At 57.3% G+C, this 19,641-nt stretch overlaps 1 protein-coding gene across 1 annotated transcript in view; it reads right to left on the reverse strand.

Annotated features, from left to right (window-relative positions):
- KIRREL1 (kirre like nephrin family adhesion molecule 1) overlaps positions 1–16,051 on the reverse strand; it is a 38,920-nt gene extending 22,869 nt beyond the window's left edge. Inside the window, exon 1 of the mRNA XM_063316677.1 lies at positions 15,912–16,051. Within this exon, the coding sequence (XP_063172747.1) occupies positions 15,912–15,972 (61 nt within the window). The 5' untranslated portion in view covers positions 15,973–16,051. The remainder of the gene's footprint in view (positions 1–15,911) is intronic.
- Between the last annotated feature and the right edge of the window lie 3,590 nt (positions 16,052–19,641).

Consider the following 19,641-nt stretch of genomic DNA (forward strand, 5'->3'; position numbering starts at 1 on the left):
CTTGCTCAGAACCAGTCACACCCATTAACGCCCCTTGGAGGGGTCTGCAAAGCTGAAGCAGGTGGAAGGAGGACCAGGCCTTTCTCTTTGGGCCAGGAAGACAGATGGAAAGAGGCCAAAGTGGCACAGGAAGCGTGTGCTGGGGGTGGTGGTGGGGAGGATAAAATAATTCAACAGCATCTGAATCCTTCAGAGCCCCACCCAAGGCCATCCAGAACCGCCTCCAGCATCCAGATCACCTCACGTGGCACGGTGCAACTGAAATCATTCTGCACACCGAAACGGCAGGCAAACCTTTCCTTGCCCCCCAGGAGACCGCGGCGTGACTCGAAAGCACAGCACGGGTGGGGGAGGGGGAGGCCCAGGGATCTCGCAAGCCGCCAGGCTGGCTCACGGGAGCCGGACGGTGCACTGTAATGTCTCCTTTTCAAACGGACGCTATTGCACAGAAGAAAATCATCTGGAGGCCTCACTGGATTTTCTGGATGCTCAGATTCTTCTGATTTATAGGCTAACAGCTTGGAAACTAACAGGAGGACAATGGAAATGGATATTGCATGTTTTTATGGGCGCATGGAGATTGGCCCTGCAAGGCTGGCAGCGGACGCACGTTCTGTCGATTAGGCAACTCGGCTCTTTCTGCATCTGAGCGAGCGTCTGACTCAGGAGCCTGGGTTCAAGGACGACCGAGAAACTTGGATGACACGTACTATTTTATACGTGGAATTGTTGCAAACGTATTTAAATGTGAATAATTAATTGGATAACAGGACACAAATGTATCGGTAGGTCTGGCTTCTGCACAAAAGGGTTTTCCGAGCATTTCCTTCCCCCTCGCTAATTCTAGCCATGGGTTGACTCAATGAACCGCCCTCAAGCGTGGCGCTCATTAAAGTCTGCAAGGCCAGCGTGCCCTGCTGTTAGCCAAGAGGGGAGGGAAAAACACACTTTAATTCCCAGCCCATCTACGGAGACAAGACACTGGGCAGAGTATCTTAAACTCGTGTTTTCCAAGACTCAAAAAAGTGTAATACTTTAGGAGCCAGGAAGTTAGAGATAAAGTGGTGCAGTTGGGCTTCCCCCCCCCAGAAGAACGAACACGTGTGTGCACCTCTTGTGGAATTTCCAGCTGAGTTCTTCCCACACAACTCCATCTCTACCCACACTGGCCCACCAAAGATGGTTCCCTTCCTCCTGCTCTGCTTGTGGTGTTTAGCGCCTCGGTGTTGTTCCAGCAGGGAGAAGTTTATGGAAGCAAAGCATCTCTGGTGCCATTAACTTGGAACCTGCCTCTCGGCGTCATGCCCGGCTCTCACTGTCTGCTGCTGCTTAATGGCTCTCGCAAGAAAAGCGTGCTGGAGAGGGAAGGGCCGGAGAGCACACGGCAGCGGGGGGAACACAGGGCACCTGGGAAGTTAATTTCCAAGTGATTATTGCTCCTCCAATCCTTCCACCTGCCTTCATTTAACCCTGTTTCATTCTTGGCAATGTGGGATGTGCAGACGCCACCAACGCCTTTGCGGGAAACATCCGGTGGTCCGCCCTGGCCTGGCTTCCAGCGCAAACCTCCCTCTGTCTCCGAGGGAAGATTCTGAGGGAAACCGTCAGCTTCGGGAGGACAGGGCACGGGGCGAGCGGGAGACGCCGCCACGAGGCAGTCTTTGGGAAGGGAAGTGCCGGGGCTGTTCAGAGAACCAGAGCTGGGGCCCAGAGCTGGACTGGGCCTGCCCGAATGCTGCAGAATGGGCAGTCACCCCACCCCTCTGCCCAGGTGAGTCAGGCTGGGTCTGCCAGCCTTCCAGAAATCTGCAGAAGGCAGGACACAACGGAGACGTCTTCCCTCACCCTTTCCTACCTACCTACCACCAGGCAGAGGGAGCTGCTGCTCCCCACCATGGTCTCACCTCACCCTTGGGACTAGCAGCTGCCCCTAAACCTCCCTCCTGGGTTTAGCCACCACCTGAAAGCCCCTTTTTAAGGAGGGCTGCCAAGAGGAGCGCCCAGCTGGTCCTCCTCCCCCTCCGGCCCAGCAACAGCTCATCTCCATCCACGCCTCTTATCTGGCCCCGCCTGGCTGGAATGAGGATGCCAGAAGAGACCACCAGAGGCTGGCTGGCTGACTCACAGGCGGATCAGAGGCCACAAGACATCACCTCTCCTCCGCACCTTTCCTTTCCCCGGGGACCGAGATGAGACTTGCTACAACTAGACCGAGAGACAATTTGGCTGTGTGAAGCCCCTTCAAGGCAAGTGAAACGACCCCTCCAGGACGGGTCACTTTATAAAGGGGACACATTTAGGAATAAGAGGGAGCTGGGATGAAGTCCACGCACGCCGGGTGCCCACGGGCAGCACAGGACTTAACTCTCAGAAGCAGCATGAATACCTTTCCTATTAAAATTAATATTTCATTAGCCCACTCCGTGCACGTAAATGTTTCATATCTGCCTTTCTATTGTCACAGCTTATCTCACTCTTGAACGAACACAGAGCTTTTAAGAAGTTCAGTGCCCAAGAAGCAAGATCTGCGACCCATTTTTCCAAACCAGCTAAAACCCAATGAGGTATATAAGTACTTGGTATATTCCATAAACCAGAACACACTGGTGGGGCATCCCATGGAAAATAACTCAACTCTTGGAAAAACTCTTGCCCACAACCCTGGAGAAGCAAGGTTTTGGTCAGCGTTCACAACTCTGAGCCAAATGAACCAACCGTCTGATTCATAAAGCGGTTCTCTGTGTTTGTCTTCCAAATAGCAAAGGAGCGCATGCCAAAGAAGTAAGTCTTTTAATGGTTCTAAAGTGGCTTGCCTCTTCCGCAGTGACACCCATACGCTGCAGATGTCTTTCTCTTGCATGTGGTTAAGACTTGACTGGATCAGCCTTCCTGGCGGTGGCTGAGAGGCAACAGCCAAAGGAGGATGGTCAAATGAGATGATGCACCAAGGGGAGGTTCAAAGGAGTACCAGCCCACAGCAGAGGGGCCTACTAGAAAAACTCTTCTGCCCTGCCTCCTGATTTCTCCGCCCAGCAAGTCCTTCTCGGCCCAGCTTTGCAGCATAGCCAGCAAGCCCTGTGGGGTACTTTATGGAGGAGGAAGGAGTCCTTAGGGGAGGTGTTCAGGGGTCCTTGTCCACTTCAGAGGCTGGAAGATGGGGGGCAGGATCCTGGCCTTGGTGCTCCCATTGTCGCTTTCATCCCAGGGCTGCAGACAGGGCACCACAGGGCACCACAATTTCAGTGGTCAGAATGGTAGAGCTGGGTACAATTCTGTCTTCATCCCTCTGGGTGGGGGTGAGTGGAGAGCAGACTGCGGGGGATCTGTCTGGAGGAGGTGCTGGGTCTCACCAGGTTGCATAGCAGCACTTCACACAACCAGGTTCCTCACGGGGGTGCGCTGCCCCCCTCGGCAAAGCCTGAAGTCTGGGAGGAAGCGAAGGGACAGGGCCGTGCCCCTGACTGGCTTCGCTTGGCAGAGCTGCTTCCAAAGGCCTTTTGCTCAAACCCCCAGAGTAGTAACGGGCCTCTCTGCAGATCCGCAGCAAAGGATCTGCAACCAGCCAAACGGCTGCCCTGTGAGATTGTGATATTTACACCCTTGGATATTGTCCTATAAAATAAGACTGCTGTGTGGTTTTGGCTGATATTTACGTGTTCCTAACTCTCCAGCAGGGAGGGATCAGAGAGGTCAGGCAAGGCCAGAGGGCACACTCCAGATGGGAAAGCTGTGGTCCAGAGCTGATTGAAAGAGAGCAGAAAGTTGCCCCATTACATCATCATGGAAGGCCGCCATTGGCTGGCGCCCTAGACATCACAGACCCCTCCTTTCATGGATCCCTCCTCTTCACCCCATGGCGTTGGTCCACAAAAGCAGGGAGAATCTGCCAGAGCACCAGGATTCTACATCCCCGTGAAAAGACCCACCACCAAAGGTTGTGACTTTGTGAACACACCCATGTGATTTCCTTGGCTGCCCTTCTTCTCCAGGCCGGAGGTTTTTACTTCCCACTTTCATCCACAGTCCAGGAATTTCCTGGTTGCCTTCCATCCAAGTAAATATTAAAAAATATGTTCTGATACAGAAAAGTGTTAGATTTTCTCTACCAGGCAAGGATGACCAGGAGCAGCTGCCTGCCACAAAGTCACTGGAAGGTGTAATGGGGACCAGACTGTGTGAACGTAGCACCCGAACCCTGACATCAAAGGCCTTGCGAGTTAAGCCCAAAGGGCCAATTAATACCCTCCCAGCTATGCCTGCTGAAAAGTGGGACCAAGGTGTGAATTCTAGGAATTGAAGTTTGACACACCTGGCTAAACGTTCCTTGTCCATGTTTTGATGTGTGAAATTTGCTGGAAGAATGCTAGGATTTTTTTTGGGGGGGTGTCTATCTGGGCCTCTTTGTCCATGTTATTTTGCCTTGTTTCTACTGTGCTGGCAGGAATCTCAATTTCTGTGGCTGTCAGGAATACTAAGGGTGCTTGTTTATTAGCTCAAGTTTAATTAATTTGTATAATATCCCTGTTAAGAGCAATGGCTAATTAAGATCTCTTCCCCCCACTCCTCCTCAAAAAAAAAAAGAAGAAGAAGAATCCGTAGTCATTAACGGAAGATGCTGGCAGACGTCCATCAAGCTGCTTCCAGGCTGCCTTTTTTCTAAATGCAGAAGTCTTAATGAGGGTCTTTTAACAGTGGAATTATCTTTCCCAGCTACAGCAGATGTGAGTGGAGATCGGCACTCCTCCCAGCAAGGCTGAGCAGATGTGCAACTGTGTCCATTCCTCCTCTGCCTGATTGATAAGGCCGCTTGCTCTGAAGAGGGCACAGACCGGCATGCAGAGAGGCCCACCGCACGGCCATCGGTCCCTTTCCAGGCGAGCGCAGGAGGGAATCAGCGGCAGGGGGGCAGAAAAGAGCTAAATCCAGTTTATACCAGCCTTGCCCATGATACCTTCCTAGCGCCACCCACCACGCTTCCTCTATGTCCACACTGTTGCTCCCATGGATGAAACGGTAGAAAACCCCTACTGGGGGCCAGAGGGGCCAACGTCTCCACTTCTCCAGCACGCTGCCAAGCCCTACTTGCATGCAATGTGCAGGATTCCTTGTCTCCCTAACCCTGTCCCTGCTGCCCCCCGCCCCAAGGAGCAGCTGAGGCGTCTTCAAAGCTCCTTTGAGTCACCAGGCCGACCAGACAGCGGATCACGGGACAGTGGTTTATTAACCCTTCATCAATTCCCCCGTTCACCAGTTCCCGGCAAAGGGTCCCGTCCAGGTCCTGCTTCCTCATGTCCACGCTCAGGCCTGCCTTCCTCCACCCCCGCCTCTCCCCTCTTCCACTCAGCCATTGCACTCGGCCTGGAATGCGGTTAGGCATCCTGGGGTGGGCTCACCCCTGGCGGGTGGTAAACAAGGCTTGTCTGAAGCGTCCGTGGCTAGTGCCACAAGTGAAGCCACTCACTGCCGTGCAGGGACGCTCCTCCTTGGTTGGACCAGAGATGCTCACGAGGGCGGGGAGGAGGATGATGCCTAGGACACATCCGCTCTCCCTGCTTGCTTGGGACAGCCCCGTGGGACCCCCTCTCTCCCTCCTCCGGGCACCCCAGCTGGAGATGCAGAGACCCCACACCTCCAAGACGCCCAGAACCCATGCAAGGCCCCGGTGGGGAGCAGCTGCTATAGCAGGCCCTCAGCCTCCGCCATCTGCATTCCCAAGCCTCCCCGTTCTGCCAGCCTTTCAGCTGCAACCTTGGCTTCCCCCCTTCTCCCTGGGTGGACAAGAAGGAATGCAAGGAGACCTCTTTCCCCAGCTGGCTTGGCCTTGGAGAGGGCCAGCGGCATCTTGGGAGGCACAGGGCGGTGGGACGGGTGGTGGTGCTTGAAAGGGCTGCTGCAAAACATTGCTGGGCGAATTTCCCTCTGACACAGGGGGGGCCTACAGCAGGCCCCCTCCCCCCACCCGCCAGACCAAACGAGTCACTCCATTTTTATGCACAAGACTTCAAACAGGACGGAGTTTGATCCGTATGGAACAAATTAACCGCCCCCCCCTCCAGCTGTGCTGGGCTGGCAATGCCCCCTGTCCCTGCAATCTGCAGAGTGCATTCCAGAACAACGTGAAAACCCACCCCCATAACATGAGATTGTGAGCTGAAGGCCTGCCCAGAGCCCTGTGTCCTCCGCCTTTCATCTTGCCTAGCAAGACCCTCTCGGGATGCAGAAAGACACACCACTCTGGACAGCCACAGCAAGAAACCATGCCTGGAAACCCGCTGCCGTGCCAGGCTACACCACGGTTCTCTGGGAAACAGGCTCCCTTGAGCCACGGGTCCAGAGAGCGATCCAGGCTTCTGTTTTGGTGCTCTCGAGCCAGCGGGGGCGGGAACATGGCCTTCCCTTTCACAGCCCCGGTTTGGGGGCAGCGACATCCTGGGGGCAGAACCAGAGTCCTCCCCAACCCCAGGACCAGGACCCCCGTGTGTCACGGGGCTAGTTCAGCCAGCAAAGAAGGGCCCCTCTTTGTCCACATTCCTCTGATTTTTTGGAAAGGGTTTCTCCTCCCAATCACGCTTGCAAGCCCTGGGAGGGAATTCTGGAGAGCAGAAGCAGGCCTTCCTCCCTCTCCTTTCGCCTCCACGCTGGCTCTTGCGGTTGCAACACTGCAGTGATTCTACAAGCACGGAATTCGAAGCATTTCCTGCCAAGCGAGAGAGGAGCGCAGGAGGAGCCGTGGGGGAGGGAAGGACGCCTCTGGCCTCCCAGCCAGCAGCCCAGCCTTGCTTGGCTTTTCATCCTTTTGGGGGCAGCCTCACAGAGCCAGGGAAGATGCAGCCAAGGAGCCAGGAAGGAGAGAGACCCTCGGCTGGCCAGCCAGAGCAACAGCCCGGGGCCTTTTTACTGCCCCTCCCTGCAAACCTCTGAACATCTGGGATGCCCGGCCCAATGGGGTGCCTGCGCAGGGGCATCTTTGGCAGCTGCTGGAGGGAACTGGTCTCTGAAGGCCCAGAAATAAAACCGCGTGGGAACCCCACAATGGGAAATTCCTGCCTAATAATGTTTTGCAAACTAAGGGCACCCGCAAGCATAGCTGGAAGGCGGGACTTGGCCAAGCATTTTGTTTCACATGCTTTTCAGGCCTCAAGGGAAGCTGAGGCCAACCTGCGGGTTTTTTCAGCCCCACCAGTTCTGTCTATGAGGCCAGATCCAGGCCTCTGGATTCCAAGCCTAACCTTTGACTATGATGGAGGAAGGAGGGTCTGGCAAACTGCTTTGGAATATGGGAGATCTGCCTCATCATTAGAGCCAATTAATCCAACAGCTCTCCTTAACATCACCTAAGTTAATTGGACTATTGCTCCAATCACCCGCAACTGGCGCAGACCCCAGGGATTCCCAGAGCCCTAAAGCGGGTCATTCTGGGCAACCAAAATGCTGGGAAAGACACACTGGTCCATCCTTCCATGGAAGAGTCTGCCCTCCATCACTGGAGCCTCCACCCACAGCAGCTTACCTCCAAATGGGAGTTCAGGAGGGTGAATGGGGACAGTCAACTTCTGGTTGGGTCAGAGGGACAGAAGAAGCTAAGGAAAGTAAAGTGGGCATTTTGCCCATTCTCAAAGCCTCTTCCTTCCAATGTGCCACCCGGGACCCACTTGCGCAACCAAGAGCGCTCCCAGCAAGCCCACTTTCATGGCTGTGCAGCGTAAAACATCCCAGCTCTTTCCGGATGCAGCCCCTGCCTGCAGCTCCAGAAAGCTGGAGCGTGGCACAAACTTCCTCATGGACTCATCAGGGAGATAAATTAGACTGGGCGCTGGGGGTGACGGTGCAAATGCAACAGGATGTGCGCAAACCCTGCCCCGCTCCATGCCCACGTCTTCGAGTCCAGCCGCCCAGCCATGTAGCATCTAGGAAACTCCGCGTGCAGACACAGTCGCCAAGCGAGCCAAGCAACATGTTGGCACTGGCTGCCTTTGCCCGACGTTGCTCACATGGGCAAGTTTGATGAGTCGACAGCGAGAGGGGAAACCCCCCAACAGCAGAGGAAGAGCACAACTTCTCCCTCTCTCTCCCTCCCTCCCTCGCCCCCTTGCACACACATACACACACACACCCTTTTGGCTCTGGGAATCCTCTCTGGGGGAAGGAACAGCAGAGGGGTCCTTTGGCGCAGCAGACAGGCAGGGCTGGAAATGGCAGGGCTGGGAGTGCTGTTGGCACCAGCCCAGCTGGGGGGGAGGGAGCATCCACACCCGCACAGGAGAGGTACACGCCGTTTTGGAGGGGGGCTGCACTGTGGATTCCCCATGCCTGGAAACCCAGGCAGGTTGACACAAGGCCCTGCCGGGTCAAGTGGTAACTTGCGCACAAACGAAGCACCTTAATTCCGATGTCGCATGGAGAATTTTGCAAACCTCGCTCTTGGATTCTCCTAACAGCCACAGCGAGCCAGGCCAGTTAATCTTAAAAAATGAACTCTTCGATGCTGTGGCATTTTGGTGGGGGCTAGTAAAGCTATCCCTGTCTGGGGCCTCCCCCATTCGTTTTCATAGCTTTCTGCACAACCACCTTTTCAGCTGCCTGCAGCCCAAGAGCCATTTGGTGACAGTGAGCCTGGCAAGATTCCCACGGCCTGCCTCTGGACATCTCCTGCCAGGGTGCCCAAGTTGTGCCCCTTTCTCTGTGGCATCCTGAAACTCCCAGCAGACAGCCGTCAGGATGGCTCCGTTTCAGCACTGCTGTTCAGCCTCTGAAACTGCAGAGTCAGACCGGCTCTGAGAAGAGGGAAAGGCCTTCATCATCCCTCCCTCCCCGCAGAATCATAATATCTTCATTGGACGATACTGGGGGATTCCTTATGCCAGTCTACGGCTTGCCCCGGCTGTGGCTTAGCACAGGACCTCCATGTCTGCAAGCAGACCAGACCTTCCTTTTGTTACAAAGACGGGTAGCCTGTTTTAAAATAAACAAAACTTCAAATAACACTAGTTATTTGTAAACAGTTCCTGAATGAAATTGCCCAGAATGTAGAAAATGGGTAAATCTGTAAGCTAGACCGTGAAGCAGGAGATTTTCCCTTTCTTGATTAGGTAAGCCAAGGGGAGGGAGGTTCCCCTCCACCTCCAGCTTATCCAACCTGATGGCAGAGTGCCCAGCACCACCAGCCCCTTGGCAAGGCAGAGGGCAGAAGACGTCAGGCAGATCTCCCGAAGGGGAGTGAAGCTGCCACCCCGGGATCCCCGAAGCGAGGATGCCGAAGCAAAGCCACCACAGGGGCAACAGGAAAGCAGAGATGATGGAAGGCTTTCCAGAATGTAGACAAGGCACCGTTTATGTCTTTGGATGCATTTACTTGTCAATTCTCGTGGAAGCAAGCGAGGAAGGTGGGAAAACAGGAGCCGTACCGCCTGCTGGCCGCAGGTATACTGCCCTGAACACAGAGGCTCCAGGGAGGCAGGACGCTGGCAGGGTGTTTGCCCAACTGCCCATCCAGCCTTTGTGTTGGCAGAGGACGCAGGCAGACAGGGAGTGGGGGAGGGAGGCATCGCAAGAGTCACTTTCTGGACTGGGCTCTTTGGGGAGGAGGGAAGAGGCTGAAGCAAGGCTGGAATTCGGGAGTAGCTCCCTTGATAACGTTGCGTCTCTTACTTATCTCTGAATGGGTTTTTTGTTCAACCCTTTAAGCATTTACTCTGATTGGATTGTTGCCTCCAAGACGTCACACACACACACACACACACACACACACACACACACACACGGGTCCCTATCTCCCTTTCTTTGGCGTTTCTATGGAAACACCTCCAGGCGTACAACTGTTCTCCAATTTTGCAATAAAAGTTGGATAGTGATATTTCAGCCGCCTTGCCTCTTTTCCTTTCCAGCCCCCACTTCTTCCAGCTTCTCCCTCTGAAAACAATGGCCCTCCCCCTCACTCGCCTCCACCTCGCTCTTGCACAAGCATACCCATCTGGGTCCCCAGGAGACCCTAAATATTTCAGGCTTGGGCCCTTTTGATCAGAGGGGCCTTTCTTTGGACATGCAAGCCCACTCACAGACACTTCCATTTGGGTAAAAATCATCCAGGAAGGAAGGAAGGAAGGAAGGGCTGTTGCAACCTCATTTTTCTTTGGGAATGTTTGGTGGGGGGCTCCAAAGCACCTCCCCTCCCCATTGGCTTTGCTCTGTTGTCAGGCAGTCCAGCCCTGATTAACTACCACTTCATCTCAGGAGGAACCCTGAGGAAGGCGTGTGCCGAGGAAGACCAGGGCCTCGGGTGATCTGGGGGTGACAAGGTGTGACCCAAATGCTGAGCGACTGGCGGGACTTTTGACAATCCCCCAATAGCCCATGAGCGGAACAGGGGACGCCTCTCCAGGCAGCTTGGATACGGACCATGGCTTCTTCCAAGGTTACCTTTTAACCCCAAGGGCTTTTCCTGGAGAATCCTGGGAACTGTAGTTTGAGGAGGGGGCCATGGATTCTTGGCTGAAGACCCTAGGATCTCCCAGGATTCCAGGGAAAAGGAAACAAACCACCGGAGATCTCTTGAAAAGCCTTGGGTGTCTCTAGTGACCCAGCTTTTCCTCACCCGCAAAGATGCCCACTTCTTTAGGGAAAGGCCGGGAATTGGCACATTGGCTTGTCTTACAGGGTCACCTTCAAAGCCACTGCGGTTTCAGAAAGGGGTTTCAGAAAGGGACCGCTTGTCCATACGGACCCCACTTCCCTGCCTCTGGACGGCCCCGGAAGGCTTCAGCTGCCTGTGCGCATGGGGGTAGCTGGGAGGGGGGGAGTGGTCCCTTGCTCAGGGGGAGGCTGGAAAGGAGGTGGCCCAGGTGGGGCCCCTCCCCTCCCCCCCCCAGCTCCTCAGAGCCAGAGGTTATGAACATGAAGCTCCTGGGCTCAAGGGACTCTAATTATCCACTAAGTGTGAACACCAGAGTGATTAATTAAGAGATAATAAAAAGAAAAGCAGGCTAGAGAGGAAATAACGGCTGCTTTGATGATAAAACCCGAGCTAAGCCAAGCAATTAGGGGAATCTTTATGAAGAGTGAGCTCTAATCTGCCCCCCCCCCAGCCATTGCCAGGAAGGAAACCACCGAGAGGGGAGGGCAGGAGTGGGGAAGGGAAAGGGGCCTGCCATGCCTCCCCCAGGAAGACAGATGCCCAAGGGCCCCACAGGGTCAGGCCCACGGGCAGAAGGCCCTCCCACTGCCTGTTCCATGGAGGTAGACTACCCCTGCTGGTGGAGCCTTGACCTTGCCCAGGAGCTGCGACCCTTGTTCCAGAGTCATGGAAGGCTTGGAAGTGAAGCAGAAGAGCTTCTTGGGTGGGGTGGGGTGGGGTGGGGTGGGGGGTATGGCAAATGCCCGGCAGAGAAGTCAAATACAAATGGTTCTTACAGAAAGCTGCCGGAGGTGTGTGTGGGGGGTCTCCTTCTTCCTCTGGCCTCTGCAGCTCCTCCTTGCTGGAGCAAGCTGCAGCCCAGGGGCGCTAAGGAAACTGGCAGAGAGGAGCGAGGATCTGCGTCCCCTTGGTGCACCTCCCCATCTCTGAGTCAGGAAGCAAGGAAAGGCCATGAAGTGGAGGAGAAAGAGGGCCACTCAAATGAAGATACACTGGTGCCAAAGCCCCCGCTGTGCCATCGGGTGGGGGCTTAAAACTCTTGACTCCCAGGGGAACTTTGGCTGAAGGTTGCCCAAGCTGCTGCTGCTGGCTTTTGGGGTGGGGCTTCCCCCCTTCCCAACAGGAGCCCAAGCAGGGTCCACAGAGGGTGCTGGGGTGGAGCCCCCTCCCTGGAGCCGAAGGGAAGGACCAGCTGCTGGGCACAGCCAGCCCCACCCACAGCCCCGGGGCTCTGCAGAAGGCTGGAAAGGCCACCCGGGCAGGCAGAGGGCAGCCCTCCCGTGGGCACTGGGATTGGGTCACCCTCCATGCTGAGCTGAGCTTCTGGGAGTGGAGTCCAAGACGGCCCACGGACGCCAGAGCCCAGGTGGTGGTTCCTTCTCCCTGTTGAGGTTCACGGTCCGGAGTGGGAGGGCAGCTGAGGCTTCCCCGTAGCCTCACTTTAGCCCTTTCGCCATGCAGCCACTCTCCCAAGTGCTGCGCCTCGGTTCCCATCATCCACAGCCTGGAGAGCCCCAAGGGTAGGATGTGGGGGAGAGGAGCCCCACAGGGAGGGGGCTGGAAGATCCTGGGGCCCCAGAACTGGGCCTGGATTTGGGGGAGCTGAGCCAGAGCCCCCCAGCCAAGAAAGGTGCTCTCTGTCCAGAGAAGAATGCTGGGAAACAGCCCCTGGGGGCCATGGGAAGGGAAGGGAAGGCCAGCCCCCACCCCCACCTGGGAAGCTGGGGAAGATCTGGTCAGCCCCTCCCTTCCACCCTGGGGTGGGGCACCCCCCAGATCCTTCCAGGCCAGCCAAGCTCTTCCCCCTGACCCTTGAAGGCGACTCATGGGGGGGAGGGGCACACTGCACAAATCAATTTGCAGTCTGAGGGTGACTGTCTCCTTCACAGCACTCAGAATTTAACCAGCTGTGTTTGTGTGTGTGTGTGTGTGTTGTACCTGCAAGAGAAACCCTCTCCATGAGGATAGGAGTCTTGGGGGGCGGGCAGAAGGGCTGCTAAGATGAGAGCATCCTTGCAGATAGGCCCCAAAGCACCTTCCCCTTTGCATCTTTCCCAGTAATTGTGATACACTGCCCCCGTAGATGGAGGCTTTATCCAGCTCTCCCTCCCGTTGGAGACCTGCTGTTCCTAATGGCCATGGCTGCTCAGCAGAAAATAAAGCTTGCTGAGTTAGACCAGGAGACCCATCTACGCAGACCCCCCATGGAAAACCAGACACCTCAATGGGGAAAGTCACAAGCAGGGCAAGAAGGCAAGAAGGAAGAGTGCTCTTGAGCCTGGAAGCTCCATTATCAGCCACCCCCCTGTGCCAGACAACAAGTCCCATGAACCCCTGCCAGAGCGACCCACGGTAGCATCTTCTCTTCTTCCCTCCCCTGACAAGGAGCCTTAATTTTTTCCATTTTAACCCCCACCTTCTTCCTCTTGAAAAGGAGATGAAAAATAATCCACACGCAGAATGGCTCGGAAAATGAATGAATATTTCAATTTGTGACACACCATCATGGAAAGACCCCTGCCGGGTGATTGAAAGAAGGCGGAGGAGAAGACAAATGACTTTCATTTAGATAAAATACAGAAAATTATTTTGTGAAAAATGAAGAGCGATGGAGCTCGTCCAGCAGCAGAGCAGCACTGGCCCCTCCCAGACTTGAGGGTGAACTTGTCCACCCCACATAGTCCCCCTTATTTCTAATTAAATGCACGTGTGTCCTTTGGGCAGGGGAGGGGGAGCACATGGGGGTCCATCCTCTAGCCCCTCACCCCACTCTCCCAGCCTGGGCCTTTGCTGACATGCTGACTACAATTCCCATTGTCCTCAGCCAGATCTCCCATCCCTGCAAGAGAAACGTCTGCAGGTTTGAAGCTCACATCCAGAACGCAAAAGGAAATCCATCACTGGGGGATCTGATCCCCCTTTGTAGGCTCCCTTTCCCATTAGCCGCCTAATAATCTGAGGAGACCTTGTCCCCTAAAGCCTCTTTCCACTGCCTGGTGCCGCTCCAAAGACAGCCCGTCCCTTCTTTACCCCCCCCCCCCACCCAAGAATGCTGAAAACTTTCTGGGTCCTCTAGGGCTCCCCCCCCCCGCTTCAAAAGGTCCCTTTGATTCTTTTCCTCCCAACTCCACCCGGAAGCCCCCCCCTCCCTGGAATGAAGGGAATGGGGCCACCGAGGGGGAGGGGGCCGTACCACCTGCGCCCTCCAACTCCAAAGCCCCTCCAACTCCAAAGCCAATCCCCCCCATGCAGCCAATAGGGCAGCCTGCCTCTCTTTCACCCACAGTGACAATGTAATCCCTTCTCTGCATGGCCCCCCATGAAGAGTGAAACAATCTTCTTTTCCAAGAAAAAGACACAATTTGGGAAACGGTTGTATACACACTCACACACAAGCTTGAAAAACACATGGTGGCTGTTTGCCGTCTCTCCCTGATAAAATGCCTCTGAATGTGGGAGATCCACCAAACAGGATGCACCAGCGCTCTCCCTCCGGGCAGTGTTTCTGCAGGGCACTGGTCTTGCCCCCTTGTCTCCATCCTGGGGGAGGAGTGGGCCCAGAAATATCTTTTCCAAGCTGCCCCCCCACCAGCAACAGGTTTGGCCTTTGCTTTGACCCACATCCAGATGCTCCCAAGCTCTTTCTTCCACAGGCACCCAGAAATCAGTTCTTGAAGAACCTCTGTGCAAGTTTCTAGTCCTCATGGCATAAAAAAACAGACAACTTGAAATCATACCAGGAAGTCTCTTCTCCCGCCGGATACCTTTGTGAATCTGCCTTTCCCTGCAAAAGCCCCCAAACCCTGGAAGTAGCAAGTGGTACATCCTTGGAAGCCCCCCTCCCTGCTTTTGGTGGACATGCTGCCTGAGGGAGCCCGGTTGTGATTGAGAAGCCAGCCAGTTAAGCACACACGCACACTCGCGCGCACACACACATTTTATAACTATTAGTAACGCTAGCTGTTTATGGCACACGAGATGGGAAAGGGAGAATTACGTCAGGCTTCACCCCCACAGCTCTCCCCAGCACCAGCCGCCTCGCTCGGATTGTGCGCGGCCTCCTCCTCCTCCGGCAGCCCCGCCCCCCAGCGCCGGAGCCCGTGCTCCTCTCCCCCTCCATGCCCGCCCCGGGGTGGGCGCCATCTGCAAAACAGGGACGCCAGGGCGCCTGAGGGGTCCGAGACCAACCTCCCCCCTTGCTCGACGACGCCCCCGCCGTAGGGAGCCGCCCCCTCCTGGGGGCTCCGGCTGCAGCAGCACCCCAGCCCCCGGCCCCCTCTGCAGAGAGCGGAGCCCGCGCAGAGCAAGCCCACCGGGTCCCCCTCCCAAGCATCCTCGTCCTCCGCCGAGCCGGGCGCCAGGCGAGGACCCCAGTAGCGCCTGGCATAAGACCCCCGACCCCGTCTGCCCCGGGCCCCGTCCTTGTGCCTCTCGGGCCGGCAGGAGCTGGGGGACATCACCCGCTCAATCCGGGGGCGCTCCTGCATTCCCACCCCCCAATCCTAATTTCAACTCCACGCGGGACGTTGAAAGGAAGCAAGGCGAGGCGAGGTGAGGCCGCCCGAGGGGAGGAGTGAACGGGCAGCGAGCCGCTTTTCCATTCCCAGCCCGCCCTCGCTTCTTGCGAAAAGCTGCCCACCTCCCCTCGCCCCGGCTCCTACCGAGACGCCGCTATTTCTCTCCCAGCGGCCCCCGCCGTCGGTGGCTGATGGGGCTCGCAGTCCAAGTGCGAGCAACTTCTGTCGCGGCCCCCCCTCTGCGGAGAGAACAAGGCAACCGCGCGCGCCCGCCTCCGAAACGGAGGGTTGGGGGGCCCGGCGGAAAGGCGGCGGAGGCGGGAGGGGGTCCGGCTGGGGCCCGATCCAAAGGCAGCCTCGCCGCGGGCTGCGGGGCGGCGGGCGCTGTTCCTCTCGCCGAGCGCAGCCCAGCGGCTGGCGCGCAGCCCGGCCAAACTCCGCGGCGGACTGTTGCTCACGACTCGGCCAGGCCGGAGGGCTCGCAGCGGGCCGGATGCAGCTCCACCGGCCGGTCCTCTGCCCCGCGCCGCGAAGCCTTGTCCAGCCACCGAGACACCCCGGAAGGCTGGCGCGGCGGGGCGGGCTACCCCAGCGGCACACAGAAGGGCTACCCCAGCGGCACACTCGCCCGCCCCACTGATCAGTCCTCGGGGAGCCGAGCTCCTCGGGCCCCGGCCGCTCCGCTTCGGGCCGCGCGCCCTCTCCCGGCGGGGCCAGCGAGAGACCCTGCGGGCTGCGAGACCCGCCGTCGGGGCGCCGCTTACCTTGCGCGAAGGAGGTCCCGGCTCCCGAGAAGACGCACAAGACGGCCAGGAGCGGCAGCATCGCTCCCGGGCGCCGGGGCTTGGTTCGGCGCTCGCCCGCTCGGGGCCTCCCGCTACCCCGCGCCCAGCGCCGTCTTCGCCGCGGCTCCTTCCAGAGAAGAGGAGGAGAAGGAGGAGAAAGAAGGCGGGAGAGGAACCTCGGGGGGGGGGGGCGAGCGGGGGGGGCGGGGGGGAAGGAGCGAGGAAGGGACCGTCGCCGAGGAGCGAGCGCGCGCCGGATTGGCCCAGCCGGGCGCAGGGAGGTCCGGAGACGGGGGGAGGCTGCCCGCGCCTCCAGCCACGCTGCCCGGCGCCCCTTCCCCAGCCCACGCACTCTTAGCGATGGGGTTTGTAGTCCTACGCTGCCCAATGCCCAGGACGGAACTCGCGAGTAAGCAGGGCAGGCACGGGGGGGGGGGGCACTCTCCCGCCCCTTCCAGTGCAGACCCCCGGCTGGCAGGCAGACATGACCCCGGGAGTCTGGCCTTCCCCGGTTTTGCAAGGGGCGCCCTCCCGCGTGGCCAAAGCCTTTAGGGTCTCCCCTTGGGAGGATTCGGGGGGCGGGGAGGACGAGATTGTAGGCAACCCTCTGTTCATATAGCACCCTCGTTGGGTGGGTTCACACAGCACCGCAGGAGCCCAAGCGCACAGGAGGCTCTGTCCGGGGGTTGGGGAAGACCCGGAGAGGCTTCCGAGCTTTGCCGGGCTTACCCTGGTTTGCACCCCTTCCCGGGCAAAGTCCCTTCTCGGCCAGCGGTGCCAACGGCCACTTACCTCCCGGCTGGGCTGCGCAGAGGCAAAAGCTGCAGGTCCCGGGGAGAGGCGCCGTTTCCACTGCAGATACCTTCGGCTCCCACATCCTGCGCCTGTTGACATCCCTTTCCCACCTCACACCTGCAGGATAACAGAATGTTTCTGAACATGCGCAGAGTGCCTCTCCCTCAGCACGGGCCAGCCTGTGCTTGCGTTGCTGATCTGCGAGCCAACATTTCAGCCAGCTGGAAGCTGTTGCCTTTCAGGTACCCTGCACAGCACCCATCATCCCAGCCCGTGAGGCTTGTGAATCAGCCGGCAGCCGATGGGGTTTGCAATCCCCAAATTCCGGAAGTCAGAGGTATGCCGACGCCTCTCGTCTGCGACCTCATTCGAAGTCATCAGGGCATGTCGAGATCTTTTCGAACAGCCCTGCAAAGTAGACCGCACCTTACGGTCTGCGGGCTTAGGATGTTGTTTGACCTCGGACACGGACTCACAAACCGCCGCTGGGGGACCCAGACCGGCTTCAGCCCTAACCCTCGCCCTCGGCCATAACGAGGTCCGGTGCTGGGGAAGGCTGGTGGGCGCCCGAGCCAACCGGGGGTCGGGGCAGGCTGAGGGTCCGGACCCCCCCCTTCCGAGCTTGCGGGTGCCGAGAGGGCCCTGGCAGGACCGCTGCGCCTCCCCAGGAGGAGACCGGCTCCGGGCTCTGGCCGGCGGCTCCTCCTTCCGGCCTTCGGGGCCAGAGCCGGCCTCCTCCCCGCCCGGGGCTTCAAAAGACTCTCCCCCCGTCCCCTCGCTAACCCCCCGGGGAGCCCCCGGAATCGGGTGGGCTTTCAAGCCTGCTTCGCCCCAGGCAACTCGGTGGTCTCCATGGCAACACAGCAGCCGCCCTTCCCCCCCCCCAGCACTGAGAGAGAGGTGGGGAAGCGACAAGGCGGGATGTAACTCTCCCCTCCACCCCCACCCCCCCATCTCTACCCTTTGGACAAACCATCCTGGATCCGGGCAGAAACTTCCTCCTTGCGCTCCCTGCAAAGTTGGAAGGAGCTTTTCTGAAACTCCCTGGCGCCCTCCTGTGGCGACAAGCAGTAGCGACAAGCCCTCAAAAAGTCTGACCTCCCACGGCGGGACGGGAAGGGGCACTCCCCCAGGGTTCACATTTTCCTCACACCCTACGATAATCAGGGGTTGGCCTGCACGCTTGGAGATGCATTATTAACTCCTTCAGGAACTGCAGATACAACAGGGGAAACTGAGGCTCGGTGTGAGAAATCTGAAGGGAAAATGAGGCAGCCCGTTCCATTCAGCCTCTGCACTTGCCTGCTATAACCAGCCTCTCAATGTAATTAACTTTTAAATTAATTAATCCATTAACCGCCTCTCTGGGCCTCCCAAAACACACCCCTTTCTGAGGGAGGAGAGGGTCTTGCTGGTGGGACGCTCATGCCTTCCCCTTTACAGCTGGGGCCTCCGGGGTGCTTTTGAATGGAGTGTGATGGTCCCAGCTGGGGGTCGAGGGAGAACAGCGCCCCCCACTCCAGCAGAGTTGGAGCCTCACGTTGTCAACAGATGGACTTGGCTGCCTGCCAGGTTTCTGGGAAAGCTGTGCAAATCCTAATCCACTGGCTTGCAAGGCAACACGGTGGTGCGGCTGGGGATCATGCCAGCCATATCGCACCCGAGCAGTGTCTGCACAAACACAGGCACACAGAGCACTCCACTTCCTCCATGTTTCCTCTCTGTTGCACCTCCAAAGGGCCTTGAGCCAACCACAGGTGTACTTCGAGACAATCCACCATGGCTCTGAACCAATCCAGAGGTGAGCCGGCAGAGACCGGTTGTGGCTGAGCAAAGGGGCAGTCTCATCTTTGTGTGAGAGCTGCTGATGCTGGTGAAGTCCAGGGAGGACGGCTTCCACATGGGAACCCCCTCGGCATGGGCTGCTTCCAAGTCCTTGGATCTGGAGATTCCTCCCCCCACTTTGGCCAGCAGCACCCCCCCCAGCCAGCAAGAGTCCTGGCTGCCTTTCAGCTCCAAAGATGCTCCATCTCGGCTCTTAAGCTCCCTTCAAGGCCCACCAGAGCCTTGGTCCCCCCAATTCAGGCCTCAGAAACTTTGAAGTAGCCCCCCCCCCGGGCCATGGGTGGGGCCCTTTCCCCCTTGCCCATAACTTCTGTGGGGCGGACCATCCTTCAGGGCCACCCAGGGGTGTTACTGCTCACATGGGGCTGTGGTGAGAGGTTGTCTTGGGACAGGGATGAGAGGGAAGGAATTTCTTGCCAGGCAGCAAGAAAGGGACAGGGAGGAAGAGCCAAGATGTTTGGGCTTTATTGGGCATTGAGGCTTCTTGCGCCCGACATCACGTCCTCTGTAACCATCTAGGCATGAATTTAGCAAGTGGAAAGGAACCACAAGGCTGGATTTTAGGAACTGGAGAGCCTCCTGGTGCTGGGGCCTTATCTCCTCGCTGGGTGGTAATTGCAGATTAGCAGCTACTACAGAAAGGATTTAATGCTCCATCAAGGAGTGGAATGAGCCCTCCAGTGGAACCTTCCGCCACATGGCTGGGAAGGGGCACAGGAGGATAATTGGCATCTGAAATCTGGCATGGCTTCAGCCTCTGGTGTTCCTTGTTTATGCTGAATTTTTCATTGTAAGCTGCCTGGAGGTCTTCTGATTTGGCAGCCTTATATACCCAAACAACCACCACCACATTACAGTAATAATTTTTCCACGGTTAAAAGGAGCTTGAAAATCTAAACAGAGTGGGAACTGGTTAGTCCTGGGAGAGGAAATCCCAGCCCAGAGGCCCTCAGCCTCCAGCCCCCCGCCGTCTTCGGAAGGCCCGTCTGTGACAATCATAATAAGAATCATAATGATATTTCTCCGACGCTTAATGTCTCCACGCAGCCTGCAGAAACCTATTTCGAGG

Source organism: Candoia aspera, chromosome 17 (assembly GCF_035149785.1).
Source record: "Candoia aspera isolate rCanAsp1 chromosome 17, rCanAsp1.hap2, whole genome shotgun sequence".
Taxonomy (NCBI): domain Eukaryota; kingdom Metazoa; phylum Chordata; class Lepidosauria; order Squamata; family Boidae; genus Candoia; species Candoia aspera.